Source organism: Melozone crissalis, unplaced genomic scaffold (genome assembly GCF_028551555.1).
Source record: "Melozone crissalis strain CALT ecotype California unplaced genomic scaffold, PUWL_Pcris_2 ptg000005l_1, whole genome shotgun sequence".
Lineage (NCBI taxonomy): Eukaryota > Metazoa > Chordata > Aves > Passeriformes > Passerellidae > Melozone > Melozone crissalis.
The window spans coordinates 20,983,941-21,002,090 of NW_026535783.1; the positions used below are offsets into that span (position 1 = coordinate 20,983,941).

The 18,150-nt window shown below is 40.3% G+C and overlaps 1 protein-coding gene across 1 annotated transcript; it reads left to right on the forward strand.

The window, feature by feature from the left end:
* The first annotated feature begins 3,141 nt into the window (after positions 1-3,141).
* INIP (INTS3 and NABP interacting protein) lies at positions 3,142-16,518 on the forward strand. Its single transcript, XM_054286478.1, has 6 exons — positions 3,142-3,250; positions 3,610-3,717; positions 4,266-4,353; positions 11,042-11,144; positions 13,658-13,748; positions 14,657-16,518. The coding sequence occupies exons 3-6, from the start codon at positions 4,329-4,331 to the stop codon at positions 14,750-14,752; spliced, it is 315 nt and encodes a 104-aa protein (XP_054142453.1). The 5' UTR covers positions 3,142-3,250; positions 3,610-3,717; positions 4,266-4,328; the 3' UTR covers positions 14,753-16,518.
* Positions 16,519-18,150: the final 1,632 nt, after the last annotated feature.

Genomic DNA, 18,150 nt, shown 5'->3' on the forward strand with positions numbered 1-18,150 from the left:
CAGCTTCATCATGATAAGTTTCAATACCCATGGCATCAAAAGCCTTGTTAGTATAAAGGGCCACCCCTCCACCTCCTCCCCATTTCCTGTCTCTGTTTAAGAGTTTGTAGCCATCCAGTGCAGCACTTCAGCTATGTGAGTCGTCCCACCACATTTTCATGTTGCAGTTTATATTCATTCAGAACTACATTCAATTTAACATAGCTTTTGTTTATATAATGGAATACATAGCTCCCGCTACTCCAAGATGATGAGAACAGCTCACCTGAAAAACAGCATTTAATGCCTGAAGAAAGAGCATGGCAAGATTTGTGAGGTAGTGTTCAAGAACGGCCTCCTTTTAAAGTGAAGATTTTGTAGTGGGTTTCCAAAAGACATGCTGTAAATGCTTCATTTTGCTTTTTTTATTTGCTTATGCTGAACAAGAAGAAGTTTCAGGCAAAAGTATTCTGACACATCGGAGATTAGACACCATTCCTTTAAAGGGTTACACTTCTTCCTGTTTCTACAACCCAAGGAGAAATTAATTGATAATATATGGATGTGAAACTCCTCCCAAAGCCAAGGGATCATTTGACTTGAGATACGATCATGTTTTTGTAGAGATGCTGGAAGCTACTGCTATGATCAACATTCACCACACTTGTACAGAAGTGTAGAATTAACAAGTCCCAGGTTTTCTTCACCTGAGTTTTCTTGCTGATGACTCTTCCTCCTTGCCCTGCTGTTCTTCCTTCTCTATCTTCCTTTCTTGATCCCCAAACAAGGACCACTGTCCTAGTTAATTCTTCTTGCCAGGGTTAGCTGTGTAAAGAGAAGCACAGCAGGCAGACCTGTCTGCCTCAAACTGCATATTTCAGAATCACTTACATCTCAGTCCTGGAATGACTTCACAGAGAATTCCACCAGGTAGGATTATTAGTTTGTAGGATTATTATTAGGTACGATTATTATTTAGCATGCTGTGCTGCTCTTCACTCACCCCGCTCCTCAGCAGTTAACGACTGCAAGCGAGGTGTCTAGATGAAACAGCTGGCAAATCATCCAAGGGACAATTAAAAGGGAAAAAAAAATTAGCACATACTACATTTCCAAAGGTAGAATGAGAAATAACAAAATGAAACAAAACAAAAAACAATACCAAAACAGAATCAGGAGGGCAGGTGCTCAGTCAGCTGCTCATGCAAAGAGAACAGTTGACATAAATACAAATAGGTGGGAATGGCAGCAATGTTTGCTTCCCACAGTATTAATCAACAGGGCTTTAAAGCAAACAGAAAACTCCCTGAGATTGTCTGCTGGTTTGAGTACAGGCACACACACACCTCTACAACACGCACACACACACACACACACACACACACTGCTTTAACCAGGCAAACAATCCAGGTAACTAAATTCTACATCTGGACATTAGAAGTTTTCAGACACAAATTTGTTCAGTTTTACAAATGCCAAACACTGTGTGCGTCTGAAAAATACAAATGGAAGAACAGTGTGCTTGGTTAGTAGATTGTTGCCTATCTCATAGAATCCATGTGTATAATAACTAAGGTACTCTATTTTAAGACAAATGTCTCCATTATTATAGACACTAACAAGATTTTTATGTATTCTGTACGCTCGCAAATATGTAATTTATTTCTTTAAGATAGTAAAGCTGGCTGCAGCACATCTTTAGAAATTGTTAATTGCCTTCAATATTTCTGTATATATGTGGTTGTCCAAGCTAATGAATTAGGGTGAGGTGACATTTCGCACTGTATACACCCTGTGTGTGTTCTTAGCAATATATAGTAATTCAATTGTAACTAAATCAACAGTTTTTAATAAGCTCTTTCTCCACTTTAGGCCTGAAGAGTGAGGAGGTTATGGACTTCTAGCATTTGATGAAAGAGAAAGCAGATGAAATCAAATGCCCTGTAGCATGCAGGTTTGACTACTAGATCCAGTATCACCCTTGCTGTAAGGGTCATTTTCTCAGAAGTGCCTGTTACATACACCATCAAAACCTGAATATGAAAAAATTTAATATCCTGCAGTAAAAGCATGTCTACGTAGACATCTTGACCTAACTAATAAAAAAAAGTAACTGTTTTCCTGTTCTTATGCTTACATCCAGTTAAAGAAGAAAAAGGGTCTTTATTTTATGAAAATTATTTTATGCCTTAAAAAACCCTGCACATCAAACTGAAGTAGACAATGTGACTGATTTTTGGCTACAGAGAGGTCAGAGTTGGCTCCATCTGTATGCAGTCTTTACATAATGTATTTATAGCAGTCCTTAATAGTTGATTTATGTTCAATCAAAGCTACAGCTGCTACTTAGTCCAGTTTGATTCAAATATTGTAACCACAAGGGCACAAAAAGTCTCAGATTGCTGCTTTAAGACTATGGTTTATTCCCCAGGTCAGACCGGATCATTTAATCAGATACCCTCATCTATATCGTTGTTACTTGACATTCCAAAAGCAAACCATGCGCTAGCTAATTCCATGAACAAATCTCGCTGGAATTAATTCCAAATATTGCTGCTGTGTTCAAACACAATCTGCATGGCACTGATTTAAAGAAAAAAAGAAACAGGAGAAGAGGGCACAACCTCAAGTTGCAGCAGGGAAGGTTCTTCCCTGAAAGAGCCATTAGATTTTGGAATGAGCTGCCCAGCCCAGGGAGATGGTGGAGTCAGCGTCCCTGGAAGTGTTAAGCAATGACTGGGTGTGGCACTCAGTGCCATGGTCTGGCTGATAAGGTAATGTTGGGTCACAGGTTGGACTCCATGACTTCGGAGGTCTTTTCCAACCGGATTCCACGACCTCTTCCCTTCCACTTGTGGGGTTTATTATTTAACCTCGATGCTGCCTGGATTCTCCACTGTGTGGCACAAGCGTGAAACCCTGGCGCTTGCTCCTGTCCCCAAGGGAATGCCCTCGGCAGGAGCAAACACAGGCAACCTCTGCCTCACGGCAGAACGCCACACTCCGCGCGGCCTGCCCGGTCTCCACAGGGACAACCCCGACCCTTCCGGGCCTGGGCAGAGTGAGGGGAGGGCACGGGAAGGCAGGAGGGCGCGGGAAGTGCGAGGGGAGGGCACGGGAAGTGCGAGAGGAGGGCACGGGAAGGGAGGAGGGCGCGGCCGCTGTCGCGCTGTGGAGCGTCACAAGCTGGGGGCGGAGGCGGTGCGGCCGCGCTGCGGGAAGGGCGAGCGGGGTGAAACGAATCGGAGACCCGCGCTCTCGGGCCGGGCAGGTGGGTAGCGGGCGGCACTGCAGGGGCCTGGGCCAGGCCGGCTGGCCTAGGGCGGGGCAGCGGCCCCGGGTCGGGGAGAGCCGGGGAGGCCATCCGTCCGTTGTGGGCGGGAGGGAGAAGGCGAGCGGGAGAGCCCATTCCCGAGTGAGGGGAGGACTGGGCGGTGGCGGGAGTGGGTCAGGCCGTCCCTGGCTCTTGGAGAAACCCATCCCGACCGCTCTCGCTGCGCTTAATTAATACTGTCACTGGGTTATTGATTCACCGCAGCGTTGCTGCTCAGGGACCCGCCGGTCCCGAGCGTAGCAATTACACGGTCTCCTGTGGAAGTGTGGCTGACTTGTGCTTCACGTTTCCCGCAGGATTCAGCGTTCCCATCCCTCGCCTTCGCCTGGCTGAGCCAGAGCTCTTCGCCACTGCACTTTACAGCCTGGCACCTTGATGGAAACAGATGTTGATGGTGGTCCGAGGTGACGTATGCCCGAGGAGCAGCAGGCCTCCTTTCTTGTTTTGCCACAAAAAACTTTGTGGGAAAACAACTCTGCAGCCAACTTTGGCTGGCCCTGTCTCTGGGATTTAAATTGCCTCTCCTCAAACAATCAGTTTTTCTTGAGTTAGACCCTGAACTGGGGTCTTCCAAGGCTTCAGCTTTTAAGGATTTGATTTGAACAAAGGTTTGATTTGATTCTTAAGCATAGCCTAGCATACCTTGTCAGGAAGAAGTTCAGTTGGGAAAATGGCCTGTATGACTTCAATTATTATATATATATTATTTATACTAGAATATTACTACTACTTCTAGAATCCGAAAAAAAGGATGTATCGCAACCCTTGGTATTTCAAGCCCAAAGTTGCAGTCAGAACAATATAAACTGTATAATGCATTTTAAGCAAAACACATGCTGTGTTCAGCTCGTGCTTTCTAACAGTTGCCATGTTTATAAAGTCTCTAACAGATAGAATTCCAAGCTCTTATTGTAAAGGAGTATGTTCATCTTATATTGTGCCTGTTTTGCAGATATTTGTGGGGGTTAAAAGATTTGAACTCCAGCTGAATAAAACAAGGGCTGAAAATTGAAGGATGGCAGCAAATCCTTCAGGACAAGGTAGGTTTTAATTTAAGTATTCAAGGAAAAGTAAATGCAAAATATCAGTGAAATCACCATGACTGTAAGTTTATTTTTATGGAAAGATGAAGAAAGGGAGGAGAGGTGGGGCTGAAAGCAGCAGAATGGCAGCAATTCTTCTGGGACAAGGTACACGCACATTTAATGGTTGAAAAAGACCACTGATGGTTGGGAAGCTCTTTATTACTGAGCACAATGTTGTGCTCAGGGTTAGGAAGTAGGTATCATGCCTATGCTACAGTAATCATTTCCTGAAGCTTATTTCAGACACTTACAGCACTTGGCCTTGAACATGACTTGCAGCTCTTGCACTCAACATCAGAGAACAGCCAGAAGTCAAATACATTCTATGGGAACAGCAAGACCCAGGCAGTAGTATCTGTCACAGCAGCAATTGGCCAGGCCTAGGAGAAAAAGCCAGTTAAAACCGTAATGGTAACTGCGATGAAATGTTCCTTTATACCAAGATGTATCTCAATTGTATCCGGAAAATTATAAAAATCTTAGTAATGGTCCATCTCTCCAAGTGCTGCATGTGCTTTAGAGGGGGCTGAAGGTCTGGAGGTGCCACGCAGTGAATTTGAAGGAGGATCTTAAATCGCCCTCTAGAGGTGTTTTCTGGAAACCTTAGAGGAGCTCTGAGGCTTTTCCTATGTGGAAGAGCTGGGGACAAAGCTTCTCAGGTATGGCTCTTCCCTTACTCGTTTATGAGAAATGAATTCTGGGTTCAGTTTCGAAGCAAGTGGAGACTTTTTGCAGGTCTGTCTTTGTGTCCTTACCTCAGGCAGTCCTGCAAACCTGGTGTTGCTGGATGATACTTCAGGGGGTGTCCTATGATTCGTGTGGTCCAAGCCACAGATTTTACTTGCTACTTGATGGAAAGGAGGTAGTTTCAGGAATGGTTTTTGAGATTTTGTGAGGTGTTGAGAGAGAAGTACTGCAGATTGCAGAGCTGTCTGTTTGCAAATTTTAACTTGAGAAAGTTTTTGGTACGTAATGGTAAATCTTGCTTTTATTCTGTGAATATGAAGTCAGCATCATTGCAAGGAATAGAATGTTGTCACGGAGAGTCAAAAGCTGCTCTTTCTTAAATATGTTGGTTTACTGAGAGATGGGATTTTAAGGCCGGAATACTTTTGCTTCCCTCCTGATTCCAGCGACCTATAACTTAATAGAGCCTTAGAATCTTTTATATTTGGGATATCCTTTATAGTCTTATTAAAGGAACCATGCAGTTATTATTTGAAAATTGTTTGCACTAAGGAGACAAGAAACACTATCAAGTTTAATTACCAAATAAGCCTATAAGTATTACAACTAGGAAAATTAGAAAGGAACAGTAAATATGAACAACAGTTCAGGGTTTCTGTCTTTGCTAGATGCAGTCTGGTAGTGAAAAGGACTGTGAAAAACACTGCATTTTTAGCTTGCCTCCTGGCATATGTATTAGTACTGTTCAAGGAATCCATTCTCTTCACTTGGACAAAAAGCATGCAAGTTTACTGAAATGCTCACCAGAAGGGTTTTGAATGGTAGCACTTAGGCAGAGCTGTAAGGATGAATTAAACAGTAGCCTTCTACACAGGTAGACAGTGATGGGAATTTTTTGTACTGAATTACTGCTTTTCCTCTGATTTGTATCAGATATTTTCTTAGGAATAAATAGGAGTTTTCCATTGATAACAGACTGGGACTATAAAACTGAAGATGTTTTGAACCAGACTTTTATTCACTGGCCTCTTAGAAAAGCACTCTTGGTAGCGAGCGGCCTATGAGTGCAGAAAAACCAAGAAGAATTGAATGAAAAGCCTTATTTCAGTTCATTAGTACCACAGGGAACTGATGGCATGAGACTGACTGTGGCTTTAATAAGCAATAGAAGGTCTTGCTGTATGTGTGCTGTGTGTTGTCTACCACATGCACTCATTGCCCAGAGTGATACACTTTGAGGGGTGGAAATCAGCTTCTGAATTAGAGCAAATACTTCCAGGTGCTCAGGAATACACTGCTCCTACTGCAGTACTTCACAGTACTTAGGCAACATGCATTCATCAGGCTGTTCTTGTGAAATGCCTGTGCTTGTGTGCAGCAAGGCCAGAGCCTTGCTGTGTGTAACTGGATTAGCCACTCTGTGTGTGAGTCCTCCTAGAGGAAGCTGTATGAAATGAGAGAAATGTAACTGCTCAGGGCCGAATTCTCCTTTTGGTCCTCAGAGGTGGAAAAGATACAGATCCTGCTTCAGATAGTGCTGAACGTTTCAGAAAATAAGAGTTCTGGTATGTTGGAAGAAGAAGCTCTTGAAATATGAACAGAATTCTAAGTTTCAGGCTGCAGCAATTCTAGAGTGTCTTTATGTCCTGAAAGTTGTTTATTCATTTTTCTAAAGATATGTGGGGACATTCCCAGGGCACATTCTAATCAGTTAGATTTGGGTCTCTGTTCACTAGTCTGAAAAGGAAGATTGTGCTGTTCTGCATTGAATTATGTCATCATCTACACATTTTGCCCTTCCCAATCTGAGTCTGATCTGTGTGTAAACATAGTGCTTGAGAACTTTGCAGCCATAAAGCTGTCAATTGCTTATATTATATACATATATACTTATATACATGTATACTTACAGGTATTTTCTGGAGGCACAGACAAAATACTAATGTATTTTTAAGTAATTCTACTTAATTTACTGAATAACCAGTACACCTTTTGTTTCATTGTCACACAAAGTATATGAAAGCATTTCCAGATGTAAATTATTACTGAGAGCATTGGCATGCAGCAGATTGTTAGATGATGTTTTGAGATGCCAGTCATCATAAGCAGAAGAGGCCATCAGAATAGAATTACTCCATTTTCTTCACAAGCGGTGTGTTTAATATGGACTTTAGATTCTGCTTGTTAAGAGGCTGCTGCCTCACTTAATGAATACTGGCATTTATAGAAACATGCACTTCAGTAAAGAAATTGCTTTAAGTCCTTTCTGAATTGAGCAGGTAGGACAAAATGCAGTGCCTTTCCATGTTCAGAGCTTGGAGGTCACATACAGCTTTGAAAGCATTTTCTAAGTAAAAGTGTATTTTGGACACAAAGTAACAAGAGGGCTTTTTAGTGCTGTTACACATCTATGGGTAAATGATAAACGGTGCATCTTAGAATAAACTTAAATGTCCTGTGAATTTGAAGCAGCAAATCAAGGAATGATCAAGGAGAAAAGATAATCAATGAGAAGCAAAAAATTAAAAACAGATAAATATAATGCTGTTGCTAGCTATGCAGAGTTAATTAGAAGAACTAACTGACACAGGTAATGGTTAGATAGGGTGGTAGATAAAATGTTGAGAGTAGGTTAAAGAGAGAGGCTTGCTGTGAGCTCTTAAAGCTGGCAGTATCACTCAGCAAGGTTTCAGCTTTCTCTGGCTTTCTGCCTTTCATGTGCAGAAAATAGGTGCAAGTAATCTTTCTCGTCCTGCACAAATACAATGCTTGATGTCAGAAACAGAGGTGTCAGAAAGGTTTAAATTTTGAATGTCCTGAATTTGTTACATTAGAGAGTAATCTGAGGATCTAGGTGTTCAGTTTGACATCTGACACTCCCATGATCTATTTAGCTGCCTTGAATAGATTGTTTTGTGTCAGGACTCATGTCAGCAAAGCTGAGAAAAATCCTTATAAACTGCAATATATGAAGTGTTCGAACTCAAAATATTAGTACTACTCAGCCCAGTGAAGGAAAGTCTAGATTAAAAGCTCTATTAGGAAGTTCATTTGTTTAAAATCTGCACTGGTTTTCACAGATGGGAATCTGGTCTGTACTAAGGACAACTTTTGATTTTTGCATGTCCACATTTTTAGAAGAAATGAAAGCAGAAAGTAGAAAGCAGAACAGACAAATCTGTAGATGAAGTATTACTCTTATTTATAATTGAAGCAGGAAACTTCTGTAGGAGTTTCAAATTGGTCTTTATGAAAGCATTTTGGGTTCCTCAACAGGGACGAATCTAAATGAAAGTTTTGCTTATTTATTGCCAGATATGGTTAATTACTCTCTAAGGATGCCAGAATTTCTCCGTAAAATGGATTTCTCATGTTCCATTCCCTCCATTGTAAACCTTTAAATGAACAGGCTTTACTTTGCACATTGAAGAAGTTTACCTGCAGGAAGATCACATTGCTCAGTTGAGGAGTACTAACATGTGTATGTTGAATATGCTCCTTCCCTTTCTTAAATAGGCTTTTTTTTCCTTGCCAATAACAAATTCTCTAAAACAAATTACTTTTTCAGTGCAGCAGGTTGCTGATGGTTACTGTCTGAACTCTAGTGCAAAATACTACTTAAAAAAACCCAACCAACAAACAATCAAACAAAAGCGCACCACAAATCGCTTAGTAGCGGTATGAGGAAAGAAAAGATACTTGAGTTTCTTCCACAAGATACTGTAACAAGACTCAAAATAGAAGACAGAGTCTTCTACTGTTTCTGATCACAGTTTAAAAACAGCATTTAAAATGTCTCAGGCTTTTCTGAATCACACCATCTGTTTCATGATAAATTTAAGTATATTTAATCTTTATTTTTTTGGATCACTAACTTATATTAAAAAGTGGTCTCCTTTTTCTTTCCATAATCATCAGATCTTGTGAATTCCAAGCTCACATTTAAATTTATGCAGTTTAAGGTAAGCAAGCAGTATCAGTAGGGTGCTGAGTAATATGTCAAGTATAATGGGTTTTGGATTAAAATTGTGTAGAATGAACATACAAGCATATGGTTGTTTTAGGTCAGGCCCTCTTAAGAGGTGACTCAGTCATCCTATCCGCACATTGTCTCCCAAATTTACAAGAAAGTGAAGTATGGGCTAGCTGCAGTTCAGAGATATTAAATCCTAGCTTGTTGGCAAGATTTATCAGCCTTTGTATGTCATCTCTGTTTAAAGGTTTCAGATTCATTGCAAGCGCAAGGTCTTAAAAAAAAAAAAGTGATAGTGTACAATACCTGAAGAGCAGAGAAACATCCAAGGCCTGAATCAGTGCTCTTATCAAACAGACTTTAAGTGGAGCTAATGCTACATAGGAAGGAGAGATTAGCAGACAGAATATTTCCAGTTAATTAAATGTAACTGAAAATCTTGTTAACAAATATCAAAATAATTGTGGGTGATCTTACATAAAACCATAGTACAATATAGTCTGACTGTGCTCCTTTTGAGAACTCTTGTGACACTGAAGTTTATGGATGTGTGCATTAGGCATGGTAGAAGAAAAAGGTTAGAGCTTGATAGCAAAGCACTACAGATGCATGTTGTTATTTAGAGTTGAAGGTTTCTCTCTGGTGATTGTCTCCTTCATTAAGCCATGCAGATGAAAGGAATTCTGGATTATGTAATTGAGCATCAGGACACAGTCTGTCAAAGAGGATGAACTTTTGAATGCAGCTACTAAAAATAAATCATTTTACCTTGACATGCTAATACTCTCCTTAAGAGTTATCATGTGTGGCCTCACAGCTTGTGAATTACCATGCTTAGTGCTGTCATTAACACAGTTTGCAGGGCAGGGGCACAGCATGCAGCAACTTCCAGGGGGAATCTTGAACTTTTTGCGTGGAGGAAATAAAGGAGAGCTGACTTTTACTCTTGACTTAATTTTTTTTTATGATGTTGTCATAGCTTGTTATTTATAGAACAGCAGGAAATAAGAGATTCAAGAAGTTTGCATTTCTGACATGAGGAGTGTCCTTGGTGTTATAGAGGCGTGTAAGAGTCAGCTCTGGAACTGTTGTGCTGTTTGGCCATACTGGGCAACAGCAGGGGCTTGTGCCTCTGGTTTGTTTGAGGGCTGCAGTGAGATCCTTTATTATATGAGTCCTGTGTAGGTACAGGAGTTTTGCCATGTTTGCATTTTGAAGACAACTTTGAAAAATACGTGGGTGGCAGCTATTTTGGGCATTTTTGAAATTCTCTCAAGTCACCCTACTTCCTGACCCCTTCTCTAGTATTCAAGGTCGCTTTGGAAGAGTGATGAAAGCAGATGGAGGCTACATTCTTAAATGGTGTATGGACAGTTTAATAGTTAAAATTTGCTTCTCTATTCCAACATTTGATCATACTCAGAGTAAGGGTAGTGTGTATAGGGCACATTATATTTAAACTTTTCTTCATAGATTGAATGAAACGTGTTTGTATGAACACATGTGCGAGCTTAGTGATTTGCTCATTCTTACCTGTTATATATATTAAATGCTTGTGTTACAGTTTGAGTTCACGAGTGACATGAGAAATTAAGCCCCATGCATATATTACTCCATTGTTATTGTTGAGTTGAACATTCAATGACTACTTTTTAAATGTAGAACCTGGTAAGTTTACTGCTTTTTTTTGGAAGGCAGCTATTTAAACATAAACATTGATTGTAGCTCCAGTGCTGGCTTGGGAAGGGATAGGCTCTAACTTGAGTTAAAAGCCTTTGCTTAAAATGTAATAATATGCATGATAGCTTATGGAAGCTATTGCATGCTGAAAAATGAAGCCTATTTAATAATAGTCTTTTGAAGTGAAGATCAGTGTATTCATCTTAGAGTAATTTTCTACAGGAATTTCTAATTCCACAGGTTTAGAGTTGAGCCACAGAAGTCAAATAAACATCTCTAATATTTTTCTGTCATTTTCACCAGGTTTCCAGAATAAAAATAGGGTTGCAATCCTGGCAGAACTAGACAAGGAGAAGAGAAAGTTACTTATGCAAAACCAGTCTTCCACAAATCACCCTGGAGCCAGGTATTTTATGTTCTTAGACCTGTTGGACCATCACTGATTACATCAAGGAAAAACAAGCCAAGAAGCTAGTGATCTGTAAACTTATATAAATACTTAACAGAAGTGTATTCTGATGATCTTTAATAACAAGGCAGGGGTACATTGCTCTTTAGGAACATATTTAAAGTGGTTTACATAGCATGAATTTTTGCCTATATGATTTCCATTTGAGAATGAGAGAAGCAGATATGCTTACTCAAGTGTATTAAAGTCTATCATAAAGAAAAATCAGGGAGCAGCCACTGAGGAAACATTTCATTAAGCTGAAATGCTCTGGGGAATGGAAGTAGCAGACCATTAGGTTCAGGATTCTGTGTGCTTCAAGAAGCACAGTTACAGCAGGAGTGAGTTATTCTTGAAACTCCCTATGTGCAAGGTGAAACCAGTGTATGTTACAGCAGGTAATTCTGTAAAAGATGCTGTGTTGTAGGGATGATTCTACATCATAAAGTGTAATAGTCTAATCTGAGTTGAAAGGTTTCCCCCATAGAAGACAAGAAGATCAGATTTTTGTCGTAAATCAGTAACTAGAAAATCACACAATAATTTACGTGGAGAAATTGACATCCTTACACTTTGGGGTTATGGTGAATTGAGTGCAGTGCCATGTTCTAGACACAGTGTAACCCACAACACCTGTGTAAGAGTCAAATACTCTGACTACAGTCTGAGTGCTGTATACACAGTGCAGCCTGTGTCTTTTCTTCTGAGAGATTCCACGGCACTTTTAATTCCTTCATAAGGTCAAAAAACACGCAGAATACTTGAAATTGCCTCATGTAGACTTCTGAGTGAGGTAAGAAGTTACTATTAATAGCTTTATGTGGTTATAACTTGAGCAAAATTGTTGCAAAGAAAATCAGAATATCATACTGTTACGTACAGCTCCTGGCAGCAGTGTTTCTGTGCTTCATTATAAGCCTGACAGCTTTAGGGAGTGCTTGTTTACTCTCTTTTTTCTTTAAGGAAATACAACACTGTATTCTAGTGAGCAGAATTAGAATTTTCTAGTTTTGAAGGTGGACATGGGTGGAACCTACAATGCAACAGTCAGACTCTTGGCTTTGGTGTGGTGGGCTGCTGTGTGATTTTTGAAAAGCTGACAGTTTTTTGATGTTTTGCCGATGGTCTTGCACCACAGAGTTGTCAGAATTGAGACCATAAAATTTGTGCAAACTTGACCAATAGAACTTGATGTACCTAAAGCACAACAGTGGCAGGGACAGCATAAGGGTGAATGGGTTGGTTTCTTGACTTGGCATGTGAAAATCCTGTATCCAAGAACAGAAGACCTCTTTTGAAAAATATCAGCTTATGGTGGAGCCTTGGGCTTATCTATAGAAATCATATTGAAAAGTTAGAGAGTACAGATTACAAATTGCAAATTAAATACCTCCAAAATCACTGAAAATACTGTGTTTTAAATAAACTGAGTACTACTCTTCTCCAGCAGTGAGACTTATCTTTATACTTGCCATAAGCAAAAATTTTTCTGAATTGTTTAGCTTTTGTTATGCATTTAGGCATAGACTTGGCGGCAGATATTTTCATGAGCATGGCTACTTCTCAAAAACTGATTTACTAAATCAGCTGTTGACATTGAAACTGCTGGTAAAATTCAGTTGATGAATTTGCTTGGGATCCTTGTCATTCTGTCTCTGTGATTGGTAAGAGCAGAGATTTCAGCAGCAGTCTCCAGTGACAGTTTCAGAGGTAGTTGGAAATTGTTTTGCGTTACAGTTCTAATGGTAACCCTCACCTAATTTCCATGTTCTTTATATATAGAGTTGGAGGTGCTTTTTATGTCTTCTTTTTGGTTCAAGAAGTCAGATGAGTCCTAAGATGTAAAAGACAAGAAAAACCAGTAAATTTTAATTTGAAACCTTTTGCTGCAGTGAGATAGATATGCTAAATCAGTTTTAGGTACTCCAAGCTGTTACCAAAGGATCATTATTTCAGTTAACATCAATAGGAAACTCCTTTTTCATAGGTAGTGAACTGCTTCCCTCCCACCGAAGACCTGTTCTTATACTGAAGTCTGCAGAGCTCTTGTTAGTGCTTCTGTTTGTCACAGTTGTTTAGAACAGTCACTCCGGGAATGAGTAGTGGTGAAAGCACAAAGCTGCTTTAGAAATTCCTTGCATTGTCCAACACTGCACCCCACTGGTTTCATTGACTTCAGTGGGACTCAACCCATGGGCAAAATCCACAATAGGCTTCAGGTTTAGATTGGCAGAAAGTGTTTATGGTTTAGATTGGCAGAAAGTGTTTATGGTGGCTCAAATTATACAGCTGTGGTCACTCTACCTACCCTTTTTTCTCTTATATTTACAGATAGTCATTCCAAACAGTAACTGACAATTGTCAAGCCATGAGTGAAATGAGAGCTCAGGAAGTCATGGTACCCATGGCTAGAATGGCAAGAACACATTTTGGCTGTGGTCTGTGTCATACCATCTTGTTCTTTCTTGCAGCATTGCACTTGCAAGATCACCTCTGAATAAGGATTTCCGTGATCATGCTGAGCAACAGCACATTGCAGCACAGCAGAAGGCTGCACTGCAGGTGAGCTGATATGGTCAGAGTTCAGTTTGGCTCTGTTTAGATGTGCATCCCTTCAGAGAGCACCTTCCCTGCTCCTAGAAATATTGGAAAGCCCCTTTTAGGTATCTCTCATTTCTGCATTTGTCATAAGTGAAGTCTCTTTTGTTATGATAAAACATGTTCTTGGGCTTGGAGAGCTCCACCCAGCCCCACAGCCATCCCATCGTGTCTCTGTTGAGCTCCCCCCAGTTTGTGTCTCAGACTGAGCTCAGATGGCTCTCTTTGGCCTGCTGGCGATGCTGTTGCTGGTGCAGCTCACTGTGCCAGTTGTCCTTGATCACTCCAAGGGCACACTAAAGGCTCAGGCTGAATTTGAGATCCAGCAGGGCTCTTCGCTAGTGGTGGAGAGAGGGAATATGCAGAACATCTAACTTGCTGTAGTCCAGCCTTTGAACTGGGAAGGGGTATGTAGGATTTCACAGAGGTGTTCCATAGCTATACAGCAGCTGCCTCCCTCAGATGAACAAGCATATATCTACATCACATGAGCAGAATCCTGGTGTCTCATGCTTAGGATTGTGTCTGGTGGGACTCCATGTAGCAACTGTCATAAACCAAGAATTGCAAGCTGGTTATGGAAGGAAGTGGAAGTGGAAACATGGGGTCTAGGCAAAGAAGAGCAATCAGGAGTTGATTTGCTCCACCTCCATGGGGTTGGCTGAGAAGAGCAGAAGAGAATGTCCAAGTTAATTGCCCTAATGGGCCTTATTTTGATGTAGCTGATCTAGAATGCTGGGTTTGAATTTAACTTTCAGAATTAAGGAGCAAACTGGTAGAAATAAATAGTTAATGCTGCAGAAGCCATGAAGTTTTAAATCATGTCAGTGCTGCAGAAAGAGATGCTTTAACAAATGCTTTTCTTTTTCCAGCACGCACATGCACACTCCTCAGGATACTTCATAACTCAAGATTCTGCATTTGGAAATCTTATTCTTCCTGTCTTACCTCGACTTGAGGCAGAATGAGGAATGTTGTTTGTCTCAGAAATTCAAGATCTGATTTTTGTCCATAGCAGGAGCTGTCTGACCTTTTAATTTCTTTATGTATCCTAAAAACTACTTTTTTTCTGGGTTCCTGCAAATGCCATTCAGAAGTGTGAGCTCTAGTGATGGGGAAATAGTGTTGAAAATTTTTTATCCTGTATTATTTCTGTTCCTCTGTTGGGTCAAAGTCAAATGCAAGACTTTTCTTGGACTTTGAAGTGCACAGGGTTTGCTCTTCCCTGTTTCAGTGCTTCCTTTAAATAAATGTCCAAACCAGAGTCACCAAGAGATGCACAATCTGACAGCATTTATGTTTCTTTTTATTACTTACAGGTATGGTTTTTGTAATGAATAATGAAAATTATTTCTGTCCATTAAAACAGACACGAATTTGTCAAATGCATCAGCCAGTCTTCCTCCCCCACCCTCTCCTATGCAGGAACATTTCTAGTGTACTGTTTGCCATTGTAGCAACATTGGGTCTTAAGTCCTTAGTTACAGTGTGCCTGCCTCTTACCTTGCTTTGTGAAATATGAAAATGAATTAAAGTGGGAAAAAACCAAATGTTTCTAACAGTCTTTTTATGGATAAAATGTCAAAAGTTCTCTGGACATCTCAGATGGAAAGTGTTGTCTGCAAAGACAATCCCATTTAAAAGGTCAAATTTTTCTAGTTATGCCTTTTTTGAGACTTGGTGTGTTTTATTTTTGTTCACTTTTTTCCTTGGTGTTTTTGTCCGTGGTAGACATTTCCAGCTTCCTGCTGGAAGAAAATCTATTTATATTAAGGTAAATTATTTTGGAACTGTCATTGTGCTACCAGGATAAAGTAACTTAGAATGAAAAATAGTTCTTACTTAGACTTCTTTATATCTCCACAGCTTTGCTCATGCAGTTATGCTGCTGCACTGATTGTATGGCCTATGGAGGCAAGTTTTAGAAAACAGAAAAGAACAGAACTTACATGAGAACAATAAATCAGAAAGCATCTGTTAAACTGGTGCCCATTTGAAACAGCTCTGTCATTTGCAGAAACTTAGCTGTCCCATGAAGTTTCCAGGGTTGTAGTTGGCATTTCCTCAGGGATATGTAGGGTATTCTGTTTCTGTATGCAGGGGATTGCCTGAACCCAATAAGCACTACTGAACTAACTGTCTGTTCATATTTCACTGTTAATGTTTGCAGTAATCATGAATACAGAACAACTACCAAGAGATGGGGGCAGGTATGAGGGAAATGCCATTGCTTTCATATACCTCAGCTGAACATAGACCTTTGCAGAAACTGGAGCGTACTGAAACATTTTCAGGAAGGAGAATCTTCTGGACCGAGCCTGGTAGAGCTTAAAGATGTGCAATTTTAACAAGAACTATTCATACCATATGCTTTTTTTTCTGGGTTCTGATGTGATGAGTCATGGGAATGATGATGGTTTTTGTGGGCAGTGGAGAAAGAAGTCACTTCTATTTTCTGTGGTTGGCTCTGTGTAGCTTTTTTATTTAATTACCAATTATGAAATTACCTTATGAAATTGTCCTGTCTATTCATTATTCTACAGTGTGAGCTGCATATCTTATTAGGTGCTTTGAAGAAAAAGATGTGCAAATCTCAGTGTAAAAGAGGCAGCTATGTATCTGTCCAACCTGGAAACATACAAAGGCAAAGGTGTTAAAGCAGATGCAGCAGAAAGCATGGATTTTATATTTGAGTTGAATTAACATTAAAGGAGCTCTGTGCTACATATTTGAACTGCAGAATCTTTCAGTATTGTACAGACTGCAAATGATCCAGTCTATGCAACAGCAATCATCTTTTTCCCTGGCAAAGTTATAGTTGCTCCACTGAAGGAGTTAACAGTTGTTGGCTGGGTTGTTTTCACCTTGGGTATTGAAAGATCTGCTTTTGGAAATCCAGGGCCTGAGCTCAAGAATTAAGGGGGGGCGGGTGGGGAATCAATGCAGCTGTTGTGATATTTTAAAGTTATAATGTCTCAAATTATTCTTTGAAATTCTGAGGGTCTTGGTGCTATATGTAGATAGGATTAACTGTCAAATACACAAATTACATATGGAAGCGCCTATCTTAAAATGGCAGACTCAAGCACTTACTGTCAGATGCATCAGTGTGTCTTGCCACTCTTTCTTTCCTACTATTAATCAGTATTGGATACATTAATCTATCCCTATACAGTAACTTCAGCAAAACCCTTTCTCCTCTTGGAACTACACATTCAAATTCAAACTATTACCAGTTAGAATACATGCGAACCAGGAAGTGTCTGGGATGTGTTGCTCCTAGCAGTAGCCACTAAGTTGATCCGATGAAAACTGAAGGCCTGTAATACAGTGCTGGCCTGTGTACCTCAACACGCATGACTCAAGTAATTTTTATTTAATTTGCTACAATAGAAATTGGCCTTTCCACTCACCACAGGTTGGTGTAGTGTCTGTGTCAGAGCTGAATGGTGGGGTGGAAGCAGCTCGCAGACTGGGCTAAAGCATCGTGAGATCAGATTTTTTTGAAGTGATGGCAGAGTTGTAATCTCTTAAGAACAGATGAGGTAAAGGGATCAAAGATGTACAGAAGCACTAAAAGAACTGAACCACAGCTTGTTTCTTAGCTCTGTCATCTTTTTCTTCCCCTAGACAAGTTTTCACATCTTTGTTTTCCAAAGTCACCCAGCATTTCCCGACCACAATAGCCTCTGGAAAATGCTCTGGTTTAACTCAAAAACCTTGGCCTGTAAAACCACGTGTGATTTCCTACCATATGTGGTTTTACTCTCCCTTTTTTGTTAGTATTTTCATTCTGCTGAATTCCTAGAAGCACTGGTGTGAAACTGATAAATAATACCTGATGATGGGTTTGACTTTATATCAGAACACAAAATACTCAGTGCAATGCACTAGTGGAAAGAAATTACAGCCCCTGGGTCAGCTTGCTTAGATCTTCCTAATTGCTTTGATGTGCTCAATCACCAAAATTGATAAATACTGTTTTTGCCTTCATGTGCTTTCAGCAATAGTCAAGCCACCTGTAGTTTTCTAGTCCTGTGGACACAGCTGGGTAGCACTGTTCATGACCACTGTTCCAGGATCCTTGTCTGAGGTACACACTTTGGATGGCTCTAGGCTTTTATTAAATCACCTTTGTAATTTAAAGGCTAGAGGTCACTTACCATCTTGCTGCATAGCAGAGAAGTTAGTGCTCCAACCCAAACCTTGAAGAAATGCATGAAGAGGCCAGGCTTTGCTCAGCCTCTTCAGAGAAGACGAGAGTGTCAATTATCAACCAGTTTACAGGGAACATGAGCTTGAACTGATGGAGGGAAATGCAGACAATGGCACCTTAGAAGTGCGCAGCTTTTATGGCTTCTCTTAC